Source organism: Dreissena polymorpha, chromosome 5 (genome assembly GCF_020536995.1).
Source record: "Dreissena polymorpha isolate Duluth1 chromosome 5, UMN_Dpol_1.0, whole genome shotgun sequence".
Lineage (NCBI taxonomy): Eukaryota > Metazoa > Mollusca > Bivalvia > Myida > Dreissenidae > Dreissena > Dreissena polymorpha.
Window position 1 is genome coordinate 41,018,143 of NC_068359.1, and position 14,104 is coordinate 41,032,246.

At 33.5% G+C, this 14,104-nt stretch overlaps 2 protein-coding genes across 7 annotated transcripts in view; one reads left to right on the forward strand and one right to left on the reverse strand.

Moving 5' to 3' along the window:
- Window positions 1-14,104, reverse strand: part of LOC127881044 (uncharacterized) — a 133,745-nt gene that overhangs the window by 21,770 nt on the left and 97,871 nt on the right. The gene's annotated exons all lie outside the window — the stretch shown is intronic.
- Window positions 13,627-14,104, forward strand: part of LOC127881035 (baculoviral IAP repeat-containing protein 3-like) — a 10,255-nt gene continuing 9,777 nt past the window's right edge. For all 5 annotated transcript variants that reach the window (XM_052428623.1, XM_052428625.1, XM_052428626.1 and 2 more), the window contains exon 1: window positions 13,627-13,822. Coding sequence is in view for 1 of the 5 variants with exons in the window: in XM_052428622.1 (XP_052284582.1) it covers window positions 13,753-13,822 (70 nt within the window). In the remaining 4 variants the exon portion in view is untranslated. The remainder of the gene's footprint in view (window positions 13,823-14,104) is intronic.

Genomic DNA, 14,104 nt, shown 5'->3' on the forward strand with positions numbered 1-14,104 from the left:
GGTATCGCTATGTACAAATGTATGCATGTCTGTTTGTCCGTTTTCACAAGTTTGTCGGAAGATTTCCTACACATATATACGTAAAACATTAAAAATTGCCTGTGTTATTTCTTACGGTATATGAAGTTTATCTTTGGCGATTGGATCGTTCCACTAAAAAATGACAAAATATATACTATACAACAATTGACTTTATGAGCACAAATTTTAATCATTGAAACTTCAACGTCCATATGTTTGATATTTAGTATGTAACATTGTAGATTGGTCGTCTTCTTTGTATCATCATATTATAACAATATGAAAACTGATAAGAGCGTCGAATAGATTATATTGCAAAATCTTTCTCTCTGAAATCATAGGTTTCAAATTCTTTAACATTTGGTATGAACTATTGTTTTGTGGTTCTTTTCAAACTTTGTTCAAATATCTCCCCTGCGGTCAAACCTAGCCTCACCTAATGCGGCTTCGGGGGTATTCGCCATTACTGTAACAAGGTCAAGTTCGAACTGTATCAGCGCAATCAATTATTGGCGACGGTGTTATGCTGTGGCTAAGGTTTATGTGCTACAACTGCAATCAACTGTATGAATGCTATTGAAGTATGTATTTCGGGTCATCGAATGATGAACCAAATGGGTCACCTTTTGTACCTTTCACTGTCTCTTTTAGCGGAAACATCTCTTACCATATTAATATTATATTTTCAAAGCCTCAGTAACAGTAGTATGTACTAACACATGTTACTCTTGTTCTGCATATATTCGATGGATCATGGAACAGACTACTAGCTCTTTATTTTATCAAACGGGAACACAAGCGATTTCTTCTGTCTCTTGTAGGCTCATTAATGATGTTCTCTCTGGAATGTAAAATGCCACTTGCGAATTATTTATACCGTGTCATGTGTATATCGTTTTCATGGATAATAAAGTTACTGCAAATGCGTTAAAATGGTTGTTGGGTGGTATATTATATATGACTTTCATATTAGAACGCACTGGCTCACTGAAAGTAACCTCTTGACAAGCACTCCACTGGCTGTAGTTCTTTCTCCGTTACATGCCATCGTGAGAACAATTGAATCTGCGAAACAAATATAGCAATAAACATGTTACATTTTTATGATAAATTATTGGGGGTGAATTGAATCTCGCTCAATATGCGAAAGACGCTACGAGTTGGCATTTATATATCTATTTGAAGTGCTAACACTGTCTCGAGTCGGTTTTTGGCTCATATATTTTTGAAAAAAAAATTATGAGCTATTGTCATCATCTTGGCGTCGGGGTCGGCGTCTGCGTCGTCGTCGTCGTCCGGTTAAGTTTTGCGTTTAGGTCCACTTTTCTCATAAAGTATCAATGCTATTGCATTCAAACTTGGTACACTTACTTACTATTATGAGGGGACTGGGCAGGCAAAGTGAGATAACTTTGGCGTGCATTTTGACAGAATTATGTGCCCTTTTTATACTTAGAATATTGACAATTTTGTTTAAGTTTTGTGTTTAGGTCCATTTTATTCCTTAAGTATCAAAGCTATTGCTTTCATACTTGCAACACTTACTAACTATCATAAGGGGACTGTGCAGGCAAAGTTATGTAACTCTGACTGGCATTTTGACAGAATTATGTTCCCTTTTTATACTTAGAAAATTTGGTTAAGTTTTGTGTTTAGGTCCACTTTATTCCTAAAGTATCAAAGCTATTGCTTTCATACTTGCAGCACTTACTAACTATCATAAGGGGACTGTGCAGGCAAAGTTATGTAACTCTGACTAGCATTTTGACGGAATTATGGGCCCTTTATACTTAGAAATTTGAAAATTTGGTTAAGTTTTGTGTTTTGGTCCACCTTACCCCTAATGCATCATAGATATTGCTTTCATACTTGGAACACTCGCAAATTATCATAAGGGGACAGTAAAGGACAAGTAGCATAACTCGGGTTGTCATTTTTACGGAATTATGGCCCTTTTTTGACTTAGTAACTTTAAATATATGGTTAAATTTTGTGTTAAGATCCACTTTTCTTCTTAAGTATCAAGGCTATTGCTTTCAAACTTCAAATACTTTCATGCTATCATGAGGGTACTGTACCTGGCAAGTTGAATTTTACCTTGACCTTCGAATGACCTTGACTGTCAAAGTCAAATTATTAAATTTTGCTAAAATTGCCATAACTTCTGTATTTATGATTAGATTTGATTGATACTTTGACAAAACAACTCTTACCTGACATACCACAATAGACTCCACAAAACCATCCCCCACGCCCCACCGAATCCCCCCCATTTTTTTTAAAGATCATCCAATAAATGACCACCACACCCTCACACTATACCCCTCGGCCCCCCCCCCCAAAACAAAAAATAATAATATTATTATTTTTTTTTAAACTTGGTTTAAAAACACAAATATTTATTTTTATTATTTTATTTTTGAAATACCGTCCAATAATCCCCCCCCCCAAAAAAAAAAATAATATTTTTTTGCATTTTTTTAAAGATAATGTGATAAATGACCACACACCCACACTATACACCCCTCTCCACTCCACCCCTTTCTCCTTTGTGATTGAAATTGAGATAGGTCCCTTCACCTTTAAAAAGAAAAATAGATGAGCGGTCTGCACCCGCAAGGCAGTGCTCTTGTTTACATTTGTCTTTAAATTTAAATGTATGTTCTGTTTCTAAAATACCTTCTTGCAACCTCGAGTTTTTACACTTTGTTGAGGGTAAATAAAATATTGATACTTAATTGTCAACCATACTTGACCAAACTTGCCTACTTTGCATGTAAACATAATAAAACGCAAACGCTAAATGTTCACTGATTAACATAAGCTCAGCCGTGTACAATATGTTCAATTTGGTGTCGTCTTTTGCCCGTCATGAGGTGTGTGTCATGCGTCAGTGTCATTCGGCATATGTTTTTTAACGAGCCCTAGCCCCATCCTCTACAGGAAACATTTTACGAAAAAATCACAGGAATTGTCCCTTGGTTTCCCTCTTTCAAAATTGTTCAAATCGTTCCAATAAGCTGCATGGGTGGGTGACCAGAGTGTAAAACTTTTAGGAAAACATGGGAAGACATGGGAAGTTCGTGAATCTTCTATATAATTCCAAGGCCCATGGAATAAGTATTTCATATGTATCAGCTTATAGTGGTCATCTACATGATTTTGTTGTTATAACGTCTATGTGGTCGGAATCGCCCAAGCGCAGAGATCAAATGCTATATTTTTAGCACAAAAACCGTCAAAGTTTTCTTTTCTCAAACCACAAGGCTGATATATTGTATGTGACATAATATATTGCTTCTCTACAAAGCTTCCCATCAAATCTGTTATAAACACTTGCCACGCACCAGACAAACCTTTTATATAGACTTTTTTAAGACAGTAACATTTTTTGCTCAAAAACCGCCAGGCACTGATGTGTGATGTTTGTTATATTACGTGTAGTGGTGCTTTATTAAGTTTGCAAGAATCATGTGCATACGGCGTTACAACTGGCCGAACCTCGAGGCGGCACATGTTAATGTTAAACGGTTTGCTATCTTTATGCTAATGACTGGTGAGCGATTTTGGGTTATCCTGGTACTCTTGTAGGATATGTCAGATTGAGTTTTAGATAATTTTATCTCAATAACTTTAACATATTTTTTTTCAACTTCAGTGTCATTTTATCAGGCGATCAACAAAACATGTGTATAATACTGTCGAAAGGAAGCACACACCTTAACCTTATGTATTTTTATATTGATTAAGTATAAGTATAATTGTTCATGTTTTTTTTACAAGATTCGACTTGACTTGTTTACGCTCTTAACATGATGTATGTTGTTTTTGACATAAATATCCTGTATTGTAGATACCGACTTTTTCAATTTAAGTGACTTGAATCTTTTTAAGTGTAAATCGATATCATTGTTATTCAAAGGCTATACTAACTGACAGAAATAAATATTATGCGATGCTATTTGAACGCTTAACATGCCGATTTTTTTTTAAATGTTAAATAGTCGCTCTGTGAATATTTTAAGTGAAACATTAGAATTCAATTTTACGATTTCACATGCAATGATCCAATAAATGATTTTGTTAAATTGTATTTTGGTATGTGAAGTTGAGATTAATTTATCTGTAACTGTTTTGCCTATTTGCAGTAGTAGCTTCTCTGCGTAAGCTGGCATTGAAAACCTTAAACACATAACATCACAGTCATTTTTCTTTACCCCACCCCCTGAAGATGGCTACATGTGCGCAATAAATCATCGGCCAGGTTTACTTTTATACCTACGTGAACATTAGTCAATATAAGAAATGTATTAAGGAATTACATTTTTGCTTTGATGGCTTTTCGTTTTTAAATATGTCTTTGAATACTATAAAGACACTCACAGCAATTGACCTCATCTTGACTTTGACATTGACCTACAAGACTTATACAGAAAGTCAAAGTATTGGTTAAACTAAATTGACGTTAGAACAGTCGATTATAGATTGCATATTAAACTCACCACAATTTTCTTTTTCACTAATGATATCCCATTAAATGTAGATATGCTGACATTTAACCATTTATTTAAACAACTCAATGATATTTAATCCTGAAAAAATATGCTATACTAAGAAATGTTTATAATGCAATTTTCGTTTTTGGTTGGAAATGGCGTTTTCTTCCTTATTCAGGAGCAAGATGGAACAGCATTTTTAATTCACTAATCTTCAAAAGATTTTAGGGTGATTTTATCAGATGACTGTCAAAACATGTTTATAATACTATAAAATCGGAAGAAACGTTTTTGACAGCTTTATAATGTAAATATTGATAAATCATTTTTTAAGATGATGCAAGATTGTGTAGGATTTGTAATAAATTTTTATTTAAACGTGAATGTTTTTTTTATATAAATATTGCTTGATGTATCTGAGTAACTTCCTTTTTAATAATATGTTTTATTTCATATCAACTGGCTGCACTGATAAAGTGGTATGGCCTCTATTGTTTGGTTAACGCAGTGAATATTTTCCTGCATAAGTAATACGTCGTGGCATTATTTTAACACGTAGACAAGTTTTGTTTGGAAAAGTTTTAACAATAAAGACACATGCTCCTTTTGTTGTATTTTCCCTCTGGAGAGTCAGGTGAACATATGTGTGTATCAACACCATTCCCTATATCTACTAAATATATTCTATTCAAGATACACGAATGTTGTTGTCCTAATTATATGTGGTCACCGACAAGGAGCAATAATCATTTCCCGAAATTTAGCTAAAATAATCCATGTCTGCATAATATTAAGTTAAAGATTGCATGCATGCAACAAGAATGCATCATTGTATATAAAATATATATTAATGTGAAATATCAGATGGGTTTTTTTCGGGCCCATAATGCAATTTTATTGATTAATACAAAAACAGATTATTTTTATATCAACGAATAGAGCCCATTTATATTGTATATTGAACATTTGTAGCTAAATTTTACATATTAACATAATTTACTGACACATTCTTTCATATTTAAATATGCCTTATAAGTATCAGGTCAATGAACGGAATTGTTTAATATATGTTGAGAACAAAGGAATGTTCGAGTGCGCTGTCTAGGATCAGCTCTTGTTGACTACTGTAAACTATCATAAATATATTGATATAGAGATTAAAGGTTAGTTGAAGGGCTTGGCGTTACATGTCCCACATTTTTTTTTTTATTATTGTGCTTAATATGTACTGTGTAAATAAATGTAGTCTGATACTTTTCTTTGTACTAGTTGTAAATTTCATCTATATAAATATAGATTTGACAGGTAAACAAATGTACATCTTTTTATCAAGTAAACATCTTTGAAATGTACTAAACATCTCTAATAACAGGCCGGTTGTTATATCTGAATTGAAATTACAAATTATTTTGCTTAAATTCAACTATTCGAAAAACGTGTTTCATGTTATTTCCATTGTCATAGTCAGTGTCTTCAAAACAACACACTCAATCTTTTTGCGAGTTTTGTACATCCATTCCAGCATCAGAGGCATTATGTTCTGAACTCATATAAGTATTTTACATAAAAAGGCACCTGCCAAACTAGATATTTTTGTTTCAATGTTTTAATTAAAAATGTCTTTTAATATTCACTTTACACTAACATGGTAGTGCGCTTTAACTGCCCAACCCAGGTGTGACAAATCTCGTGGTCTATTTTGGGCCGTTTTTTTCCTAACACCAATAACGTATATACTGTTAAAGCTTGGAATGTACTTAATCATCAATAACTTCTTTTTAAATACGAACGAGTATACGCCAACAATTTCTTCTAAAAAACTTCTTTGTGCACTGTCTAATTAAATTCACTTGCAATTATCCATCCATTTATCAATTCAGCCATTTACAAATCAATCCATTTATACACCCATCTATCCATCAATCCATTTATTCACCCATCCATCAATTAATCAATCAATTTACCCTCCCCTCAGTCCCTCTTCCTCTCCCCTTCCCTTTCCCCTCCCCCCCCCAACCCATCCTTCTCCTCCTCCCCCTCCCATCTCCCTGAAAAACGTCCGTCCTAAATCAAGGCCAACAGGTTAAATCGTAGTCAAAAACCAAACCTTGTTACCAATATACAGGCTACGTTAATGCCTCAATATTTATGTTTAAACCAACCATATCTAGACCGAGTTATAATGTTTTCTCGTGTTGGAAAAAACTCGGTCACCAGGTAAAATAGTTTAAAAAAACTGGTTGTTACTTTAGAGGCGACGTTTATTACTCAATATTGATGTAACTAGGTCAAATTATTAATCTGGGAAATGTCGATGTGAAGTAAGATTTGAGTCTGGGTTAAATGCGTCCAAAATCAATGTCACCCGATCCATTCTCAGGAAAACCTTGACACCACTCAAAAGGCCACATTTATGAATTGATCAAACTTGGTCGGAATATTTATCTTGAGAATATGACGTTCATGTTTGAATCTGGTTAAAGTGGGGTCAAAAACTAGATTATAAGGTCTTATGTAATTGATGTTATTGACCACAGATGAGCGCTAAATGGTCATTATAGCCATATTGTTCGTATGTTATGCATTAAAAGAAGGTAGAAACAAACACAAAACAACAAATGTATTTATTAGCGCACTTTACGGTCATTAGGGAATACTATTTGTACTCCTCGCCAATATCTGAAAGAAAATATATGTTGTTAAACAGTACATTTAAACAATGTATGAAATAAAAAATATACAAACGCACCTATACATTATTGAATGTCATCAGTATAACTCATTTTTATTGTTTTAATAGGTAACCTTATTGTTTATCTTATTCTGTTCCTTATGGAAGAAAATTAATTATTCCAAAACTCCCAACAAACAATTTCAAGTCTACATTTTTTTCTTTGTTATACAGCTTAAATAAATAAGAACAGTCGATAAGTACTATGAAGACAATACATACACTTCATTCCAGGAAAGGTTTAGGTTTTTGTTTTAAAGAAATAGCATGTATAACATCATTTATATCATCATAATTGTATACATATACACAAAAGTATCATTGGTACGCGATACAGAAGTCATTATATACTTAGGTGAAATCAACTTTAAGTTTGTTTGGGATAGGATACAATTATATTTGCCTAAACGTATTTACAGACCGGCGATAAGTTACTACAAATACAAAATACATACAAAATATTATATATGTTACCCATTGATATCTTACTTAATTAATCGTATTTTAAATTACACTGTCAATATTTACCTCAGACAAGACTATATTTTTTAAATGTAAGGGAAACAACTATGCAAAATAGTTGCAGTAAGTAGTGTATAGGTTAACTTATGTGTTTCTTGTAAACACATGTACGTTTCGTCACTAGGTCTTTTTTTAATTTGTATACGGGGTCAGTTGTGATTTTAAACACACAGTTTTATATTTTACTAAAAACGTCAACATTATGCATGATTTATTGCGTTTGATTTTAAAACTAACCGGAGTGTTTCGTTATTAGCGAAAATATATATTCATACACCATAACAAGGTCCGTATGTTCAAAGTGCTCAGAAGCACATTTTAAGTCTAAAATTTTAAATCTTAATTTTATTAAGATTCAATAGTCCAAACAAAAATGACAAGTATCAAGTAGATATTCGCGAGCTTAAACAATAGCGAATTAAAAGAATGAATATATGTTAAATATCTATGCATGATCATTGTTGACATATAGCATAAACATTTAGGTTTTGCAAAAACAAAACACATAATTTAATGCTATTACCTTTTAAAACTTACCAGATAGAAATGTTCATAAGAGAAGTTAGTTCGGCGTATATCAAACGCATTTTTGGTCGTTATCAACATTCAACGGTTCTTTTATGATTTTCATTGGTAATGACATATAGTCACTGCCAAGGATTTCATATCTCTATATCAATCTCTTAATGATATTTTACAGTGGTACACAAGATCTGATTATAGAAAGCGCAATAAAAAATTCCTTAGCTTCAAGATATATCAAACATTTCCGTTCATTTAGCTGATACTCATACGTCATATTTGAATATGAATGTATGCAACAATAACATATGTTTATATGTAAAATTTAGATACAAATGTACAATAAAAATGGGCTCCATTCCTTGATACAACAATACTTTGTTATTTGTATTGATCAATAAAATTGCATTATGGGCCCCAAAACACATATGATATTTCACATTAATATATGCTGTAGATACAATAATGCATACTCGTGGCATGCATGCAATCTTTAACTAAGTCTTGATTTCACTGGCTTACTTAAGCTACATTTCGGGAAATAATTATGGCTCCTTGTCAGTGACCACATATAATGATACCTAAAACATGCGTGGATCTTTAATTGAACATATTGGGTAGATATAGAGAGCTGGTGTTGTTGCACGCAAATGTTCATCCGGAAAATAAAGCTAAAGGAGCATTTGTCTTTCGTGCTCACACTTTTCCAAATAAAACTTGTTAACATGTTAAAATGACGCCACGACGCATTATTGAAAATATACACATCGTTAACCTTACAAACGATCAAAAAATCTTTATCAGTGCAGCAAGTTGATATCAAATAAAACTTATAATTAACTAAATACTACACACTCGTGCATCATCTTATAAAGGATTGATCAATATTTGCATAATAAAGCTGTCAAAAACGTGTCTTCCCCTTTCACAGTATAAACATATTTTGACAGACATATGATACAATCACCCTGAGATAGTATATCATTTAAAACTAGAGGTAAAATTATGTAAACAAAAGTTTGAAAACTAAAATTTCAGATAAGAGGGTTAAGATGGTTCAAGATCGCTCACTTGTGTTACGATTTTGAGAGAAGATATCTTTTTCGAAGTTATAAAACCTAAAAAGTCATTCATTAACCATGTACCCTCGAGCTTTGGACAGTCTGAATTAAATGAATTGAAAATACTGTTCCTTCAGAAGAGTAACTTAAATTGAAATTTAGAACCGGTAACTTAACACAAGCGTTACATTTTTTACAACATCGGTACAGAGGTTTTGAAAATATATAATTAATGTGGTAAGAGAGGTTTCCGCTAAAAGTGACAGTGAAAGTTACTAAAAGGGAGGTTAGTCTGCTTCATTGATGGGTGTAGGTGTTTGCCAAAACCCATTCGATTCATCATTCGTTGACCCCAAAGACCAGCTTCATTAGAATTCCTACAGTTGATTGCAGTTGAAGCACACAAGCCTTGGTCACAGCATAACGCCGACGCCAATAATCGTTTGAATTGTTTAAGTTGGAACTAGACCTTGCCATGATAGCGACGAAAACCCCCGACGCCGCATTAGGTAATATGTAGCAAGAAGTAGCAATGCAATATTTGACACTGGGGTAAGGCTAGTTTTTGACCCAAGGGGCAATATTTTAACAAAGTTTGAAAAGAACCACAATATAATATAACATACCAAATCTTAAGAATTTGAACTTATGATTTAAGAGAGAAAGATTTACGAAGTTATTTTGCTATATAATCTATTTAACGCTCTGGGTGTGGTCAGTTACGGTCATGATATAATGATACTAAGAAGAAGGCAAATATACAATGTTACAAACTACATTACATACATCTGGACATGGAAGTTTCAGAGTTGTATATGTTTGCTAATAAAGTCGACATTCGTATAGTAAAAAAAGGCATATCTTTTGTAATTTTTAACGCGGGAGATGAAAATCGCCAAAGTAAAACTTCGTATACCGTAAGAAGCAATACAGGCAAGTTTTGTTGTTGCACGTTAAAAAGTGAAGGAGAACTTCTTCCGATTAAGTTGTGAATACGGATTGACAAACGAACGTACCTTCGTCCATGGTGATGCCCTTCATTTGTTCCGTTTTTGAGATAAATCTTTTGAGCTTTATACTTTCAAACGACTCTTTTACGTGTTCATGTAAATAACAATGGTTTCACATGTTATGTTCCCTTATATGCAATAAAAACCGTTGTTTTGTTGTATACCCATGAAGAGCCTTTCCGACTCCGTTTTAAAATATCATAAAGAATTTGCGTGTACAAAACAATACAATACTCAAACCCGTTTGATATATTCTCAAAGATGAGGATAACGAAACTAAATGGTCAATCGGAATTATATTTTTTTTGGAAAGGTCGCTATAATGTTCACCAAGGGTAGCGTTTCAATTTATTTTCAATAAAGTAACATTGAAAATATTGTAAAACTTGTTTTCGTTAAAACAAAGAAATCTAATGCAAACAAAACAGCAGTATTGTGTGGTTACAATTATTGATGACAACTCTGTCATTTCATGACCCGTATTCACGGCTGTTAATCATGGGCGCCACCTCTTTTTGTGATGCATTTATATAGGGATAATACACGTTTTCGATGGCATGATCATCTGCGGGCGCTTGAAAAATCCGTTCCAGGAACGGATTTTGAGAGCGCCCGCAGATGATCATGTCCGAAAAAATGTGTATTTTTGCTATTATTGCATAAACAAATCACACATACCAAAATAAATTAAAATAACATTGAAAACAATATGTCTTGTTCATTCGACATCGACAAAATAATTCGATTATTTCAATACAGTTCAAGGTTGTGTTTTACATATGCCTCACTCGGTCATCATCCGAAATGACGAGGCTTTACCTTCGGATAGGCAGTGTTCGATTTAAAATGTGTTTAAACAGTGGATTAATGCAAAGTTGAAATGCAGCCGCGCAAAGTTAGAAATGAGGTGTTTTTTTGGAATTTACAGCAGGAGCGTTGAAGGTACATAAACACTTACATGTACAGCATAGTCGTTTGAAAGTGTTGAGTAAATATACTAAATAACCTTAACTTCATTGACGTTGTTAATAAAATAAAGGTGTTGTTAAGAGAGTGCAGATGGTATAATTTGAAAAGTGGATTGAAATAGTCATTGCCATTATCCCTGCATGCATGAGGAAACCGGTACTTATTCAGTTCCACATTTATGCTTGGAAAGTCGTCGAAGGCTGGAGAAGGGAAGTAACTGCGCGTGGACCAGATTATGGATATGAAAAACACATAACAGGGCTTGAACGGCACGTGAATCGCCTTGTTAATGCACGATTTCTCCCGTTCAAGCCATCCTTTTGCCAAGTTTCTGCACCCCGCCATAGGGCATTATAGATAGAGTTTATGCAATAATACATGAGCAAATCTTATTTCCGAGGTGGCGCTAAGGACCAGATGTTTTGAAATTTAATGGATAATTCTTTAAGGTGAGTAGGTTTTATATGTTTATACATATTTCGCAATATTTTAAAAATCGGACAATGAGGTGCGATTTAGCGAAGATTTATTCATCCAAAATGTATATAAAGATACAACCACAACCCATTTGGAAACTTTAGGGCCTTTATATGTTGCGACATGATGGAGTTTTTGAAAGCAAATGAATGTATTGAGCATGTGTGACGAGCAAAATTCCAACCGATGAATTCGCGAATGACATCAAACGATTGCGTTCAACATTCACGAGTTACTGCATACAAAGACACATTGACATCTTGCAGATCTATTAGATTATGTTGTAATTTTTCAAAAGAGATGGTGCGAATGCCGAGGGGGTGGAGCTAAGGACATGAGGTGGAGCCAATGCACGATGTATGAATCATCACATGACTTTCATTTTATATATACTGTTCCTTTTTCATATTTCTGTTTTTATTTTTCAACGTAAATACTTGAACTCAAATCTAAACAAAACATATACACATTCTATACGAAACCAAGATGTAAATATGTGAATATATAAGTAACGAACTAAATTAAGTAGTCAATAACCTGAACAACATAGTGTACGATGTAAATCCAGAATATGAAATATTCAAGAAATCCAATAACAAACTTCTCAACATTCTCAAAACATGTTCTCTACAACAAATGTGTTCATACAAAAACAAAACTTACGAAGTAATAAAAATAATTTTTTTTCTTGAAACGATGAATTTTATCCCCTATTGCAATCGCTTAATTTACCAAAAGGAAAAGGTCAACGAGTCTTAAATAGGCTAATGTATATCATTCTTTCCTATTAATATCTGCAAAACTAAGGATAGCTTTATTTGTAATCGTTACCTTTTTGTTCATTATGCTCAAGCTTTTTTCCAGTTTTGTAGTACATTATATTCAATAACAGAAATCTTAAAAATCTCTTTGCAGCACATGTGTCTTCATAATTATGTAGACTTTACTTTTTTTATTATATTTCATTATGATCGAATTAAGAAAAAAGATCAAACACTCAACCTGAAACAAAAAGTGTATGGTCGGCATCGAAAATCAAAATAGTTGAAATAGTGCATTGGCGCAACCTACTGTCATTAGCTCTCCCGCCATGGCTCCATTGGCTCCATCTCTGTTGGAAAACTCTAAATTATATATTAGATCGACACGAAGCCAATGTTGTTTTGCATCATAAAACTTAAAAAATACATGTTCAATGCAGCGGGTTGCTGTTGTTAGTGATTTCATTGTGTGGAAATTTGCTCGACACATAGACAATATATATCGAATTTTGTTAAAATCTTTACCATGTCAAATCTTATAAAGGTCACCACGTCTCCAAATGGGTTGCTATTAAATGTTTCTGTACATGTTTGGATGAATAAATCTTCGCTTAATCGTACTACATTGCCCGATTTTAAAAATAATGCAAAGTATGTTGAAAAAACATATTAAACTAAATCACTCTGTAGAATTATCCGTGACATTTGATAACATCCGGTCCTACTCGGAAGTAGCATTGGCTTATTTATCAATGCATCGCAAAAAGGAGGTGGCGCCCATGATTAACGGCCGTGATATAACGACGACCAACGCACAGCTCCGTAAACATCATTGTCAACTTATAAGGGTCACCAAAGAGACTTCGTATTATAAAAAGTCGTATTACGCAGATAGGTCGGCCTGGTATTTTATAGTGTACCCATATGCCCTTAAAACGATCAACACACAGCTCGATAAACATCCTTGTCAACTGATAAGGGTCGCCAAGGAGACGGCGTATTATAAATAGTCATATCTCCAGTAATTATGCAGATAAGTAGACCTGGTGTTTTAATAGTGCGTCGATATGCCATTTTATTTTTTGTGAATTAATTTGAAATAGAAATAACATGTAAGGCTGTATCGGTTTGTTTTATTGCGTGTGTACATAACGTTTTTTTTTATTTCTATAGTTGCGCCACATGATTCCAGCGGCGATTGGTGTCGGTGGTATTTCTTTCGTATCCTATGTTGTGCGATGTGACTTTTACAGTAAGTGTTACTGGTTATATTATTTACATCTTTTTGTTAATAGTTTGTGCTGTTTGTCAGCGGGTTATTTGAATTGCTATATAACTAATATAGAAGCATAAATGTTAACAGAATTTAAGTTAAACATCATTCTTTTTATTATATGCACACGGTTGGTTTATCTGTTCTGAGAAACGATTGGTTACCAAACTAGGCATATTATTTTGAGTTATTCACAGAATTCAACATATTTCCTCTCTTATAAACCTGAATTTACTCTTGAATGGACTTATTATCGTTAAC